Raw genomic sequence first — 16,927 nt, 5'->3', positions numbered from 1 at the left:
CAGCAATAGGTTTATAATTTAATGTAAAATGAAAATAAGGAAAAAACTCTTCTGCAAGTGCCTCAAAGTTAACTTTCAAGGTCATATACAAAAATGAGGATTATAAAATCTAATGAAAGTTCATGGCTTGAGGTTGGGTCTTTCTTGATTTTGACCAACTTGTTGATGCTTAATGCTAGCTGCCTTGGCCAGCTATGAATACTGAACACTGGCTGTAAGATTTTTTTAATAAACAAACACAAGTTAATCATAGCACTAGTCTCTTGACTTTCAGTGAAATATGGAACAGAAAGGAGGGCAACAGTACAAATGGTCACTTCGCTTTCAGAGGGCTCTGCAGCCTCTTTGTCTGATTCCCCGAGAGGACTAAACACCATCCCTTCTATACTCCCCACCATGTCACAGGTATCCAGAAAGCCCACGCAGAACAGGACCAAAGGGGCCTTTTATAAAGTAAAAAATCCTTACCTCAGCACTTGGTGATCCAAGTAGAATATCAATGATAAAATCAGCAACACAGGGCAAGTTATAGAAAGATGCTAATAATAAGAATAAAGATAATGGGAGCAGGGGAGGAAAATAAGTTAGGAAATGCATTTTCAAAATTTCAAAAATTTTGAATAATTTCTTAAGCTTAACTATCTTAGAAATCATCTCTTCTTCCACACAGAATCAAATTCAGTGCCTCCACAGCTGCACCCACGTCTCTGAGTCTATCCCACGAGAGCCCAAGGTGCTCAAAAGCAGGACTGTGTCTTGGTCATCTTCACATCCGGACATTTTTCATGATGCCGTGTGCACACCAGTTACAGAATAAATGTCTTGCCTTGATAAAACTGTCAATACTTGTGAACTATAAAATGTACCCCACAATAAACTTACAAATGATAAAAAAGCTTGAAGTTATAATTTTTTCATCTTGATTTGAAAATATCTCTATAATTAAACAATTGCAGGAAAATGGAACTAAAAGTATGGTATACGCTCAAAAGCATTTCATAATGAATTACTTTCATATATAAGCCTTTAAAAGCATTTCTGCTCAAAGTAAATCATTTCTGATATTACTGAACTGTCCCATAAACATCTAACTTTTTCTATATGTTTATCTTGACATCTTATATGATGAGTTTGGATGTTATACTAAATACATAATGATCACCAATTCTATGAACAGGCAGTCTGAATCAGTAGTAATAGTGAAGAATAGGGCTCTGATGTGTTGGTATAATTTTTTAAAGTGGAGTTGTTAAGACCTCATCCCTGAATAAGTATTTATTGAGGGCCTACTACACATCACACAGTGTTTGCGTGCTAAGGATTCAGTAGGAAACAAAATGAACAGAAGTCTCTGTTCTTAACGGAGCTTACCATCTAGTTGGGGAGGGGATAATGACAATAAACACAGTAAGCAGAGAAATTATATTGTATGCTATAAAGTGACAAGAGATATAGAAAAATAATAAAGAGTTTAGGTGATGGTGGGTGAGAGAAGGGTTGCAATTTCTTTAAAAAAGGCAGAGGAAGAACATACCAGGAATTGGGAACAGGCAGTGCAAGGGCCCCGAGGCAGGAATGTGCCTGAGTGTCAGGGAACAGCCAGGAAGCCAGGGTGGCTGAAGCACGGTGCGTGAGGGGAGAGCGGGAGAAGGTGAAGGCACACAGGTGTCACGGGGGTGGATGGTGTCAGGCCTTAGGAAAGACCTGGCTTTCACTCAGTGTGAACCGAGAGGCCACTGCAAGGTTTTAAACAGAGGAGTGATACAATCTGACTTACAGTTTAGAAGGTCCATTCTGGTTACTGTGTGGAGAATAAACTGCAAGGGTAGAAGCAGGGAGATTAGTCAGGGCACTACTGCTATAATCCAAGTAAGAGATGATGACAGGTCAGAGGGTGCTAACAGTGAAGGTGGTCTAAGGGTTGGAATCTAGATAGAATTTGAAGAAGGATGTGCTGACAGATTAGAAGGGTGTGAAAAAAAGGAATCAAGGATGTCTCCAAGAATAAAACTGCTATCAATTCAGATGGGAAATCTCTTGGGCGGTATAGGCCAGACCAGTAGTTCAGTTCTGGACATGTTAAGTTTGGGAAGTCTATCTGATATCTAAGTGGAGAAGTCAGGGCAGCGGTCCAGGCCGTAGAGTCAAATTTAAGTGTTATCAGAACATAGAGGGAATTTAAGGCTGTGAACGTGGATGTGATTATGTGGCGAGAATGAGTGCAGACAGAGATGAGGGACTGAGCCCTGTGGTGTCTAATGTTAAAAGTATGATTAGCAACAGCCTAGTTTGCCAAAACCAACAATAAAGACAAAAGGGCAAATCTTAAGTTTCATGATTTTTGATACTGGAGTCATTATCAGTTTAGGAATTGATATATAATTCTACTTCTATAGTTTATGACATACAACTTTGGGTTGTTTTAATTCCTCCACTAGAAGGTAAGCTCCTGGAGAGCAGACATACTGCCCTGTAACATCTACTGTGGAACCCTGTATATAGAAGGTGCTCAATAAATACTTGTTCAGAATTTAAGTACTCTAGCACTATTCTTACCTATTCCACATGCCAACTTTCCCCTTTGCCATTTCTATTAACATGACCTTATCTATGAAGGGACAGAAATAATTCCTAACAGAAACCTGGCCTTTTACTAAAAGAGTAAGCCTCCTGCATACCCAGTTGTTGGCTCCGAAGCTGCAAGCAAGTAACAAGAAGAGACAAAGCCTCTCCAGCAATCAGGGAGTCTTTGGTGGACACGGACTGTTGTCGCACACAGATGCCTGCGTGCAGGGCTACCGGGTCCCCTTCACTTCCAGAGCTGCAATTGCTTCCTGGAAACAGGCAAGCAGAAGGTTACTGTGGATCCCACAGGACCCTGGAGATTATAATATCCTTTAATGAGTCCCATAATCCTCAAGTGAAAGTAAAGAGTTCAAGAAGACACTTTAGGCTAAGAAACAAGAGAGACTTAGTCACTTGATTTGAACCTCATTGCTTTGTACTTAAAACACATTTGGAACCATTAAAAAATATGTTTATGAGGCAAAACTAGTTTCGGGTGACAGAAGTAAGAACATTGCAATTTTGGAGGCATGTGGGAGTCCTGGGATATTAGAAATGTTCCTTATCTTGATTTAGATGGGTTACACAGATGTAAAAACCCTAAAAATCCTACATATTTGGCATTTCTGCCCTTTACTGTGTGTATGTCATACAGTTTATATATCCACACACAAAGATTGAGCAGGGAAACCAAATGAAGCTGAGAAATAAAGCTATTTATAAAGGCCTAACAGAAAATAACAGGCCAAACCAAGAAAATGATTTTTCCAGGTAAAAATTCTAGATGAATTTTTATTACAGCCACAATTATTGGCCTCCCTACACTTTTACACTCAGCAAGCTAAAACTCTGCTTGGTTTCTCTATATTCTGTATTTATAACCTTTTTTCTCTTAGTGTGACATACATAAATGAAGTGTGCATACACATACATGCACATTGAATGTGCACAAATCGAGTGTCCAGCTTGATGTTCAGAAACATTTAGTTTTAGCTCACGCTCAAAAACAAGGGAAGGGCTTCCCTGGTGGCGCAGTGGTTGAGAGTCTGCCTGCCGATGCAGGGGACACGGGTTCGTGCCCCGGTCCAGGAGGATCCCACGTGCCGCGGAGCGGCTGGGCCCGTGAGCCGTGGCCGCTGGGCCTGCGCGTCCGGAGCCTGTGCTCCGCGGCGGGAGAGGCCACAGCAGTGAGAGGCCTGCGTGCCGCAAAAAAAAAAAACAAGAGAAAAGGCTTTCTCCTTTCTGTGACTCTGAACAACCTATACAAAGATGATTCTTACAGCTACTCCCTGCCCAATATTCTGATTACTTTATCCTTTTTAATCAGTACCTGAACTGCTGAGCCTGTTTCGAATTCCAGCAGGAAACAGAGAATTACTTTCTTTAATTGGCTGGCTACTCCCAACGAGGTCAAGCCGTCCTGCAGCTGCAGCCCATGACAATCTCATGAAACAAGCCACGGTAGACGTGAAATCACTGACTTCCATTGTCTAAGGAAGTGAAGAGTGTTGTGAGAAAAGGTAGTACTTGAACACATCCCGCTGACTTCAATAACCTCCCCCCGTCTCAGTTTTGAGACTCGTTTCCTTCTAAGATCATCCACAAGATAGTCTTTTCCATGCTTCCATACTGTTCAAAGACTTTCACTACCCCTCTGCTACTTGTAATACAGAGACTCTACTCTCCATGTTCTGGCTTCAAATTACCCATCACCAACTTTGTTTTCATAGTTTCCCCTCTTCCACATTCTGCGTTTTGGCCTATGTGAACCACTGTGTGACCACCCACACAGGCTCTGGCTTTCTAACTGCTCACGCCCTCCCTTTTGCTTGAACAACTATCCCCTCTCCAAGCTAATCTCTGTATATCGAATCCCTACTATTCTTGAAGGCCTAGCTCAAATGCCACCTCCTACATAAAATCATCCGTGATAGCCACACATGAAGATAATTTATTCCACCTCCTCTCAAGGCCTGTAGAATGCTTTGCCTTTGTAGTTCTCTTATAACATCTGATAGCTTCTACCTGAATTACAGTTATTTCTGCACTAGTGATCTCTTTCTTACTCACCATAAGCTTCTTGAAGGCAATATTCACGTCAGTAATTTTTATATCTGCATACCACCACCAGCGCCTTCTAAACAGGAAGTACTTAATATTTCTTGAATACACCAATCACTTACTTGTATTGCAACTCGAGCAGCAGGGATGATTTCCTCAACCCTAATGGAAGACCTGTCAGACACTGACAGCTGTCGGTAGGATGACTTTTCTGGGGTACCACATAAGGACATCTGCCTGCTTGTCTGCCGGCTGACATTTCGGAACGGGCGAGAAGTAAGTGCTTCTATGCCGTCTTTGGTGAGGTCTTCCTCTAATAATGTCGGCAATGTTTGCCCCACAAGTAAAAATCTTAAAAGGAAACAAAAAGCTAGGCTTAGTCAAGGTCATTTCATACTATTTTAAAGGATGGGATTTGGAAGAAAAAGTCAAGAATTGCCTTCTGAGACGAACAACATATTTACATACCTTGCAAGTTGTAGGCAGATGGAATAAACTCCCTGCCTTGTTTCATAGTCTACTTCTGATGGGATGGAATCCCTCTGCATGACATTTACAACCAAACTTCAAAGAAAAGAAAAAAAAAAAGGCAGATATTAAAGACTTCTATTTCTTTTATAGGAAATCTTCTGTAAGTAATTTGATTGTTTATAAACATTATCAGTTACTTAAAATTTCTACAAGATCTTTACCTATAAATGGATCATACATATTCCTATTACAATTATTTCCTATAGTACATATAAACCTCCTGGTCCATTTAGAATTAGACTCCTTCCTTAGCCAAAAAGATAACCAACACAGAGTGTTTGGGTGGTTCTCCTTCTCACTAACTGGTTTCGAGTGCACCGATCAACTGCTATCTTGGTACTAGTACAACTGTCAATTCAAAAATATGTTCAGAATTGGTGTATTCCACAAAGCTTGTTTTTCATATCCACTACCACCTATATTGCTGCAAAAGCTTCCCAACTGTTCTTCCTGATTCTACTCTTGATGTTTCACCACCAAAATCTATTCTCAAAAGATCAACCAGAGTGATCCTTTAAAAATGGAGGTCACCATGGAACTGCTCTGCACAAAATCCTCCCATGGCTTCCTATTTCCTTCATAGTAGCTTGTAAGATCCTGCATAACCGGACCTCTGGTATCTCTGTGACCTCATGCTTCCTACCCTGCCCCCTCACTTGGCCCCAACCACACTAGACCCCTGCCGGCCTCGCAGGCACCAGGTTCGCCCACACAGGGGCTCGCACTGGATGCTCCTCCGGACAGCTTTCCCCCGTATCTCCAGGTCTTGCTCCCTCCCGTCCTTCAGGTCTTTGTAAAATGTCACCCCATCAGTGAAGCTTTCCCGGATCACCCCACTGGATATCAAACCCTCTCCATCCACTCTTTCTTGTCTTATTTTTCTCTACAGCTCTTATCACCACCTGACATACACTTTTACTTCTTCGTTTATTGTCTGTCTTCTGTTCCAGACTGTAAGCTTCATGAGGACATGGATTTTTGTTTCATCTACTCACTGCTCTGTTCCCAGTGCTTAGAACAATGCAGGCACGTACGTTAACTGACATTCAAAAATAAGCCAGAAGTAAAATGCCTTAATTAGCACAGCTCTGTAACTGGCTGAGTGATCTGAAATGAGTTTAAACCTTCTAGTTCCACTTCTCTGTTTCCCACCCCCTTTATCTCCTCAAGGTCTCACCCAACTTCTCTTCCCCTGAAGGCCTCCAGACAGGAATTCCTTCAACTACCCTCTGTTCAAACGTCAAGTGGGTCTTCACTCCTTCCTCCCCCAGGGGAAATGGCATGCCTACTTCTTTCTGGAGCAAATCTCCTTCCAACTGCAGTGGAACTTAGGCCCATCGGTTGATCATCCCCCTTTCTTTTATCTTTATTCTTTTCTTTTTCATCGGCCCCTTTTAGTCAGCCTACAATGAGAATCAAGTCTTCTACAAATTAAAATCAAAACAGAAGAGCAAACTTTCCCCTCAGTTATTCTACCCTTCAAACTCCTGTCACCTCCGTTTTCTCACTCAACATAAAGCAGAGATTTGTACTTACTGATTCTGCTTCCCATCCTTACACTTGCCACGCAACACTTGGCCAGCTGCTTATGCCCTGAGGCTTTACTTACACACTGATGTCTCCCTGAACCTCTAGTGCCATTCTCCACTTCTCTCGAGAGCATCATGTCCAAACCATCCTCTTCACATGACTCACAGGGACCTCGTGTGCAATCAAATTCTTGACTTTCTCACTTTCCTCCATCTGGTTCCATATTTATTTCCCATATGGGTTAAAGAGTCACCATTCACTCACTCTTCCAAGCTAGAAATCACAGGCCATTTTATAAATGTTCCTACCCTATATCTAGTCATAAAGACTTGCCTATTTCACCTTATTCCTTCTACCACACTGTCCCATATTTAGAAACGGTCACCTCTCCTCTGGAACAGTCAAAGTTCTATAGTTCTCCCTGCCTGCAGCCTCTCCCTCCCACTTCTATCCATCTTCTCCACTGTAGCCAGAGTAACTGTTCTAGGTAACTCCTGGGTTAGAAACCTCCTGTTTTTCCATGGTCTTCAAGATAAAGCTGAAATTCCTCAATGTGACCCCTCTTTACATATTTCTCTCCTTTATCCTTTGCTCTAGCCTCACTAGGCAACTGTACTTCCCAAAACAGTCCATGATGCTTTCACTCATCCCCACCCCACCTCTGGCTTAGAGTGAGTGCCCTTTTCCCCTTATTTACCTAGGGAATGGCGACTCATCGCTCAATTCCTAGCTCAAATGTCACTTTCTGGGAAGCATTTCCTACTCTTATGATCCTAAGCAAATCTAACCATTTAACCACTGCTTTCTTCCCCACCCCACAAAGCACTTTTTATAAGCCTCTGTTTTGATACTTATGATAACTGTTTGTTATTCTTTATTAAACCATGAAGCTCTCAAAGGCAGGGATAGTATCTGTGCACCCCCATCACTAATGCCTTGCACAACATAGATTACCGACAATTAGATTCACCTTATCTCAAACTGATGTGGGAATGAACAGAAACAGTAAGCCTTCTCTCCTCTACTCAAGAATTTCCCTCACTACCAGAGAGGAAAGAGACATGCTTCTGTCAGTTTTCCAAATAATCAAAAGTCATAAAATGAGTTAAAATATTCCAAAGACTAAAACAACACTCCTTATTATAACTGTCATAATGCTTCACATAATGCCTTTTAAGAATAAGCAAGGCTTGGCAGGAGAAATTAACTAAAATAACTAGATTCGTTTTCTGCAATTCATATAACATAATATCGAAACTCTAACCTCAAACCTCCTGCTTTGAGGAAGTTCTCACAAAAGGATTTTGCACAGTTTCTTGCCATGTCATCATCAGCTGTTGGCATGAGTTTGGAGCTTAGAACCTTGGAAAAAGATAAGCACAATTAATCATCCCAACATTTCCAGTTGAAATTACTCCTTTATACTAAGTAAAACAATCAGACAATTTGAGTCAGAATCTCTTTAAATGCTACTGTTCTTTTTACCCTCAGTAGTGTAAGGAGGCTGATGTTTCACAAATAAAATAATCACATTTTCCAAGTTCCATTTACTTAGCATGAAAAACCTTTCTGTTTTTAAGAGAGCTGGTGTATTCTTCTTTTTATGAAACCAGCAAATGTGAAGGTCTCAGGCTCCCAGACTTAGATAAGAGCAGGTAACATTATGTGTTATGCTGATATGTTCTAGAAAAAGTATATAAACTAAAGTCTTACAAAACAGCCCATTTATTATAAATGCTGGATGAGTTGCCAGATAATGATTCTAACTCCTATTTACTGAGCACCTATCTACAAAGTACTAGGCATAAGGTGAGGTACTTAACATGCATTCTCTCTTAATCTCACTATGCACAGCACAGGTATTTTACTCTACAGGTAAAAGACTGAGACCTGAGAGGTTAAGTGACCTCCCACCCGAGGTCACATAGTTAGAATTCAAGTCCAGATGTGCCTCACTCTAATACCCATATGCCCCTTTTATGACACTGCAATACCCACCTAAAGGAAAGCTCAACTAAATATTCTGGTATAGTAGAGAATTATTTCACATAACTAATTATACTGTGGTATGAGACGACGAATCTAGCTCACATTCTAGTTTTACCACCGACTAGCTGAAAGATCTCAGATATGTAATTTTCCTTTTTTGCCTCAGGTTTCTCATACGGTAAATGAGGACAATAATTACCTTTACCGGAGGACTGTTTGTAAGTAGGATAACACAAGCTTAAGGTGCTTTAGTACAAGCTCTGGCACAAAACAATTGCCCAGTAAACAACTGCTTATTTAGTAATGATTTAAAAAAAAATTTTAAAGCTCATTGCTGCAGTTTCCCCAAGGTTTTAATCTAGATGTAATTCAAGATCCTTTTCTATTCAAAAAAATCTGCTTCTATGAACCTATTAGTTTTACGAGCTTAGATTTTTAATGTGGTATTTTTGTTTAAAGATGCTTTCTTCCTAAGCTGCCCTTTGGGAAACAGCCTCACCAGCCTCAGATCACAAGCATCACACAAGGAGAATGGGAACGCTCTGCTATCCTAACCCCTCCTGAATGTCAACAGCCACATGCACATACTCCCCATGTTTAATGGACAATTTAGTGAAGATGGAAGGTTTCTCCAAAGGAATGGGTATTTGGAATATCCACTTTGAATTTTCCTAGTGGGCAAACATAAGTTAAAGATCGAAATGCAAGGACATTAACCTTGCAGGTAATAGTAAAAATAAGTGCTCTGGGAGTGTTAGGTTTTCTACATTTTTTATGTCAAGGAAAAGAAAACCTATCAGAGGAATTTCCAGTTAATCAGAAGTCCTAAAATTATACCGGAGATAATTTATATAACCCTTTGGCTCTAAGATAATGCAATCTAGATAGCCAATGACAAGCTAGACCCACTGTTGGGTCATTCTGTTTCTCTGGGTGCTCTCAAATATGGGTGTTAAAATTTATACCTTAACTTTCTGAGACAATCATTCAAAAGCAAATTACAAATCTGGCAGTAATTGTAAGATGTCAATTTCATAAGCTTGAGTTAGCCAAAAATATCTAGGTAATTTTCTGTTTTAGAATATTGTATGTATTTTTAAATGTCTGCAAGAAATAAGGACATGTTTTATTTTTAAAATATTTGCTAGATATTTTCTCCTTTTGAACCCAACAAATGTTTTCACAAGAATGATTATTTTAAGGCAAATATGAAATGTTAACACAGCTCCACCATATAAATAAGTGAAACATAAAAATGAATGAATGTAATTTTATACTCCAAATTAGACTGTCAGATGAAATAAAACTCGGAAAAGATGCCCAAGCAGGTACCTTCCTACCAATTATGACCTATGTTGTGATTCAAAACCTACTGAAGATAAATGGTAATTTGATGATTAAGGTTGCTTAGGCACTGATCTGGATTCCTTAATAAATAACTGACTGGATAGAACATATTAGGGCAAAGCAAAATCATTCAGGGCTCTATTTTCTCCAGATCTTAAGTGGCCTGAGGGTCTAGCCCCTCACCCTCTAAGAGTGGGCCACTCTCCACACTGCTTTGTTACTGCTTTCATTTCATGACTCAGCCTATCCAGCCTCCCCTATGTCTTACTCATAAGATCTTGGAGCAATTATCTTGTCCTTTCAACTCTGACCCTTTAAATACCACAATGACTTGTAGACAGTAAACAGTTAGTAAATGTTTACTGAACTACATCTACTAGTTTAAAGCTACTACTGGGAAGAAGGGTAATAAAAATATTCTTTTCAAATTCTTTTAATTCTTTTTTTTAACCTTGAAATAATATTGTTAATGTGACTCCTGACAAACTCCTTATAAAGCTTCATTAATGGCCACAAATTACAACAGCTTTTTTAAAAAGTTAGGATGCATTTAATAACAAGAAGGCTGAGGATTAGGAACTGATGTTATACAGACTTGCAAAACTTCCAGAGGAAGATAATGACACATTTTAATACATAACGCTTCCTACTTATTTATTTACATGCTATTTTGCAAGTATAACAATGCACACAGGTATAAACTGAAAAAGAAAACTGAGCATGTTCAAAGGCCAAAACAACAAAATACTTCAATTTATATTCTATTTTTTACTTTTTAAAACTAATTTTTCTTAACAAACCATTCAATAATAATAGAAACCTATTTACTTATTTCTGATATCTGAAAGCATGAACCTTTAGGCCAAAATGAATCTGTTAAAATGAAATAAAAAGAAATGAGGTTTCTTACTTCTAAGTTGTAGAGCACTCTGAAGGTGGACATTCCTGGAGCGAAAGATCGAAACAGACTTTCTAAAATTGAACTGGCGCTTGGCTGATGCTGCTGCTTGGAAGAGAGGGATGGAGATTTTGAAGACTGAGCACTTGTTTCAGACAGCAATGTTTTCTAAGTTTAATAGAAAGAAAAAAGGAATATACAGCTCAAAAGCACAAATTAAAGAGAAGCAGATATCACTACACACTCTAATGTTTTTTCCAACTTTAATATAATCAAATCAATGAAATTTTCTAAAAATTAACCTCAAAGCCACATGACTCTAATTATTAACAAAGCACTGAACTCCATCACACAGACAGTAAATGCTCAACAGCATTCCAATCCTACAGGAATGCTTCTGGGATTGTATTCTAAGCAACACTAGTGGGGTCATCCTAATTTGTTTCCCTGTTTTTAAAATTTGTACCACTAGGAGACTTCTCTGGTGGTCCAGTGGTTAAGACTCTGTGCTCCCAATGCAGGGGACATGGGTTTGATCCCTGGCTGGGGAACTAAGATCCCACACACCGCAACTAAGCTTGCGCGCCGCAACTACTGAGCCCATGCACTCTAGAGCCCTCGCGCCGCAACTAGGAAAGCCCACATGCTGCAGTGAAGAGCCCTCGCAGCCAAAATAAAATAAATTAATTAATTAAAATAAATAAATAAATAAAATTTGTACCACCAAACATTGATAATTAAATTATAAGATCGCAGTGTAGTAGTTTTGATAATTTTTAAGTTAGTATGAGTAATATAGTTTTTAATTACATTAGTTCTCTTCTTCCTCAAATTAATATATAAGGTACATGTGACATGATTATGAGCTCATCTAAACTATCATCACTGAAATACAAAATTCATAACTTAGTTCTAACAGCTTTGATCTAAATGAATTTATTCTGAGAACACAAACAATATTATAGATAAAACACAATTTCATTATATATATATACACAACTCTTAAGGAACAAGATTCTAAACATTAAACAAAAGGAACTTTAAATATCAACTGTGAAAATATTAAATGATAACCCATTTACGCAAGCAACTCAAACATATGCAACAACCACATTCAGAGAGGCATCATAACAGAAGAAAAATATCTCAACTCAATCAGAACTAGAGTCTGACCCTAGTCAAAACCGTTCATCACTCTGCACTTGGGTTTCCTAATATAAAACATGAAGGAGGTGGAAGCAGATGATACTAAAGGCTCTTCCAGTTCTAAAATTTGATATCATTATTTACAGCAAAGGTATTTTTCTAAAGAAAAAAAAAACTGTTATGGGAAAGATGATATCATATGACCTTAATGTGATGTCATGCTGTATTTTCACTGAATCATGATATAAAATTTCCATGCCTGTTAAATAACTATCCAAGATACTCATACCTTTCTTCCTAAAGAATCAAGTTGATCAAGGGCTTCCTGAATGGCTGGATCAGTGGGTATCAAGAGCAGAAGCTTTCGTACTCGTAGAGTTATCCTGAAATTTTTCAAATATTAATTTTTTTTCACACAAACCACAGTTTCAATAACAAAGTCACTTAGTATGGGATGTGAAGTAATATACATTTCAAGTGAACATTTACTGGGTTCCCTAACTTTAATACCTTTCTCTCTTTCAAGCTTTGTAAACATTTCTATTTACCTTGGCTCCTCCAGATTGGCCAGCTGGTAAAGCATGTCAAATACATTGCACACAAGTGCCATCACCACACCAGGGAGGGATTTCTCCTGAGGGAGGAAGCAAAACATAAATGCAAATTTACAAAACAATTTCCTCCTTTTCTAATCAAAGGTACGAACAATAAAATTCCTGGTTCTTAAAGACTGGCCTGCAAAAGTTGAGGGAAGCATGGTGCTTATCTGTCTCAAACAACGACGCACGGGAACACAGAGTGAGGGACCACTCCCTCTCCTAGCGTGCTCATCACCTGGGCTCTCTTCTCCTACCACCTGCTGGCCAAGGGGCTAAGGCACCAAAAAGCAGGCAGCGGCAGAGAGGCAAAAGGAAGGGCAGATGTGATGAACAGAACGGAGGGTGGGCACCGTTGGAAGCTGATCATAGCTTGGCAGGAGCAAACAAGGCAGAGTGATTTAAAAGCAAATTCATTCAGAACTCTAATGGAAAACTGATGAATTCATAAAAGTGCTAACAAAAGATCAAGATAAAAAAAATTAATTACATGGGACTGAGTGAACTGATGAGGATGATTATAATTTTTGTGACTTTCTGTTTGAATAATAATAATAATAAATCCCACAAGGACTCAGAGGCAAAAAATATACAAAGCAATTTTCACTGCAAGGTAAAGGAGCCGTTACAGTGGAGGATTACTGGGCTGAATGTCAATATTATGACATAGTAAGAGTGTGTTTCATGTTTGGTAATTGCAATCATTGTTGCGGTCATCCATTTACAATACTTGGTGTCAGTTTATTTATCTCTTGTTAAAATATAATACAGTGTGTGTGTGTGAGTTGTGAAATAAAACCAAAACAAAACCAGGAGTCAACCGTATTACAAAAAAATAAAGGGCTTCCCTGGTGGCGCAGTGGTTGAGAGTCCGCCTGCCGATGTAGGGGACATGGGTTCGTGCCCCGGTCCGGGAAGATCCCACATGCTGCGGAGCGGCTGGGCCCGTGAGCCACGGCCGCTGAGCTTGCGTGTCCGGAGCCTGTGCTCCACAACGGGAGAGGCCACAACAGTGAGAGGCCCGCGTAACGCAAAAACAAACAAACAAAAAAACCCACAAATTCAAAGTGATATAATCAAACACACACACTCACACAACCACATAGATATAAATGTAATTTAAATTGAGAAAAAGAAGTTGGCCTCTTTTTTTTAAAGGTGAAAAAAATGGATACAATTGTATAGAAGAGATTCAGATGTGATTAAAGTACTATTTTCTGATATAAGAAATAAAAAAGCTGGATATCACTATAGAATATATTTGGGAAGGTTTTTAATAAATTCAGGATTAATATGAGATAGTTTAAAAATGTTAAACTCAAAGATGCTATGTACGTCATTTCTGTTGCTGATAAACTGTCATAATACTGCTCTGAGTATGATTTCGTTCTTAAATTCTCACTACATATAAGTATAGTTACTTTTTAAGAAACGGCACAATACTAACATTAACCCTGCAGGATTCTGTGGTATCTATAAGCGAGGCTATGCTCTCTAAGTGAAAGAGACAGCCATGCAAAGATCTTACATTTGTAATTAAATGAAAGGACTATACATAATAACTATGAAAAAAATCCCTCTCTGTCATTTAAATACGTTTATTTCACACTAGGGCTGGTATTATCTTACTTTTCTAGACTATAAAAGCATAAAGAACTGAAAGGTCTTGTTAGTTTTGTACCCCTGGTGCTGAGCTCAGTTCCTGGCAGAGAGAAGGTACAAAAAACCCTGATTCATAAAATCATTCAACAAATACTGATTACCTATTATGTTCTAGGCACTGTTTTAGGTGCTGGAAATACAGCAGTGAGCAAAACAGACAAAGGTCTGCTCTCAAGGAGCTTAAATTTCACTGGTGGGGGGGAGAGGCAAAAATAAAGTAGGGAAGGGAAATGAGACGTGCAGGAGTAGCAACAGGTGGCAAGTTTAGACAGGACTGCCAAAGAAGGCTCACCAAGAAGGCAACATTTGAGTGAAGGCTGAAGGAAGTGAGAAAGAACCACATGGGTATCAGGAAAGAACATTACAAGCGCAGAGAAGAGCAAGTGCACAGGGCCCACTTTGTTTGAGGACCAACATGGAGGCCAGTGCAGCTGGAGTGCTGAGAGTGAGGGTGGGTCATGGGGGAACATCTCAGTGGGGGGGATAGACCAAGTAGGCCCTGAAGGTCCCAGTAAAGACTCTGGCTCTTACTCTGAGTGAGGTGGGAGCCGCTGGAAAGTCTGAGCGGAGGAGTGGCATATAATCTGACTCTGTTTAAAAGAGATCATGGGCTGTTGGGTGCTACACAGAGAAGAGACTGAACTGCTATAGGGGCAGAAGCCCTGAGACCAGTTAAAGAACTCCTGAAACCCTCCAGCTGAGCGAGGATGGCTGCTTAGATTGGTGTGGAAGCTGTGGAGGCAGAGAAAAGGAGCTAGATTCTAGATGAATTTTAAAGGTAGAGTCAAGGATTTGCTGACGGATAGGGCTATGCTTTGAGAGAAAGTAGGGACCCAAGGATTTTGGCATGAGCCACTAGAAGAATGAAATAGGCATTATCTGAAATACAGCAAGACTGGGATGAAGAGGTTTGGGTTAGGGGTGAGGTGGTGGGAAAGGGGATAACAGGAGCTCAGTTTTGGATGTTAGGACTGGGATGTCTATCACACATTTAAGAGGAGATGCTGATTAACCAGTTGGTTCCATGTACCTAGACTTCAAGCTGAAGATAAAAATTGGGGTGTTATCAATATACATACAATATATAACGCTTTGAAACTGGATGAGATTCCTAAGGGAATGAGCGTAGACAGAGGAAAGGTCAAAGGACTGAGCCAGGGAACTTCTTTGTACACAGATCAGGAAGATGAAAAGGAGGCAGCAGAGGAGACCAAAGAGGGAGAACCAGAGCGGGAGGGCGGAGCCAGGGGGGTTCTGAAAGCCAAGGGAAAAAGTATTTCAAGGGGAAGTGATCACATGGATCAACTGCTGAAATGTCAAGAAGACAAGGATTGAGAGGTGGACATGACAGATTACCTTGCAGAGTTTATTTTCGAGAGGGGTCAAGAGAGCATGGTAAAGAGAGCTTAGACAACCCTTTCAAGGAGCTTCGCTGATTTGGGAAGGAGAGAATGGGGACAGGAATTGAAGCTGAAATTGGGGTGAAAAAAGGTTTTTTAAAAGGATGGTAGAAATAGCACAGCACGTTTGAATGTTAACAGGAATGACCCAGGAGAGGAAACTCAATGAATCAATGAAGAGAGATATATGAGAGGAGCAGCAAGCAGTGGCCAGGCAGAATCACTCAGACTCAGAAGAGTCTGTGGTTCAGAAGACTGACAAACTGTGCATCTTCTTCTCCCAACTGAATCCCAGCATTTCTCAGTGATACAGTTCTGAAGGGGCAGGACTTGTCTGAGAGAAAAGGACATAATCATGCAAATCTATATGGGCCGAAGGCAAAACTTAATGATGTTACGTTCTTGTTCTGAACTTGAATATTATCGCTCAATACCTGCTCCATGGCATATGATGAACTAAACACCCCACTGCTGCTGCTGCTGGAGCTGGTTGAGGAATCTGCAGAGCTCCCAGACGGGGTCCCACTGCCAGAAGTCTTTACTGTGAGGATTTGCTCATCAGAAAAGCCCAGCTGGTGGAGGAGCTTTTGATCTTTATTCACTGTCAGCTGTAAAAAGTGGTTTCTTAATTACTGAGAAGGAAAGGAGAGGAAAATACTGGTATCAGACTAAAGTGCCACAAAATGTTGATTTACACCTACCAGACTATCATTTGTAAATATCTGTATACTATCCACGGGAGAACACAACTGCTTGGCTATCTTCCACCGGACACTCCCTATGGTTTCATTACTGTGAGCCTGTAAAATGAAATGAAACACTGTTCTGAGTAATTCACTTATTCATCAATTTAAACAACTATTAGCGAGCATCTGTCATGTACCGGGCACTGTTCCAGATCCTGGGAACACAGCAGAGAACCCAAAGACAAGAATCCTGCCCTGGTGAGGCTTCCCTCCTGCAGTAATTAAATATGCTATTCCACACTCCATTCCCCAGCATGCATGGAATGAAATCTCAAGCCCTTCTTCCACTGGAGTGTCTTCCACTCTTCCCCTTCTCACTGTGTTCTAGTCACACCAGCCACTTCCCTTGCCACTGAATAAATCAAACAAACTCCCACCTCAGGACCTTTGTACCTGCTGCTCCCTTTGTGTGGAATGCTCTTCCCCAGAAATGGCTAACTCTGTCACTTCATTCAA

General features: G+C 40.0%; 1 protein-coding gene across 2 annotated transcripts in view; it reads right to left on the bottom strand.

Annotated features, from left to right (window-relative positions):
• USP24 (ubiquitin specific peptidase 24) overlaps window positions 1-16,927 on the bottom strand; it is a gene marked incomplete at its 5' end in the record, with an annotated part of 149,945 nt that overhangs the window by 53,883 nt on the left and 79,135 nt on the right. For both annotated transcript variants that reach the window (XM_082654633.1, XM_082654634.1), the window contains 11 exons: window positions 469-539; window positions 2,679-2,834; window positions 3,896-4,055; window positions 4,749-4,977; window positions 5,095-5,190; window positions 7,952-8,049; window positions 10,934-11,089; window positions 12,357-12,450; window positions 12,616-12,701; window positions 16,160-16,333; window positions 16,427-16,525. In XM_082654633.1, the coding sequence (XP_082510759.1) occupies window positions 469-539; window positions 2,679-2,834; window positions 3,896-4,055; window positions 4,749-4,977; window positions 5,095-5,190; window positions 7,952-8,049; window positions 10,934-11,089; window positions 12,357-12,450; window positions 12,616-12,701; window positions 16,160-16,333; window positions 16,427-16,525 (1,419 nt within the window). The remainder of the gene's footprint in view (window positions 1-468; window positions 540-2,678; window positions 2,835-3,895; window positions 4,056-4,748; window positions 4,978-5,094; window positions 5,191-7,951; window positions 8,050-10,933; window positions 11,090-12,356; window positions 12,451-12,615; window positions 12,702-16,159; window positions 16,334-16,426; window positions 16,526-16,927) is intronic.

Source organism: Grampus griseus, assembly GCF_964374135.1.
Source record: "Grampus griseus genome assembly, chromosome: 1".
Taxonomy (NCBI): Eukaryota; Metazoa; Chordata; class Mammalia; order Artiodactyla; family Delphinidae; genus Grampus; species Grampus griseus.
This window is presented reverse-complemented; position numbering and strand designations above follow the sequence as displayed.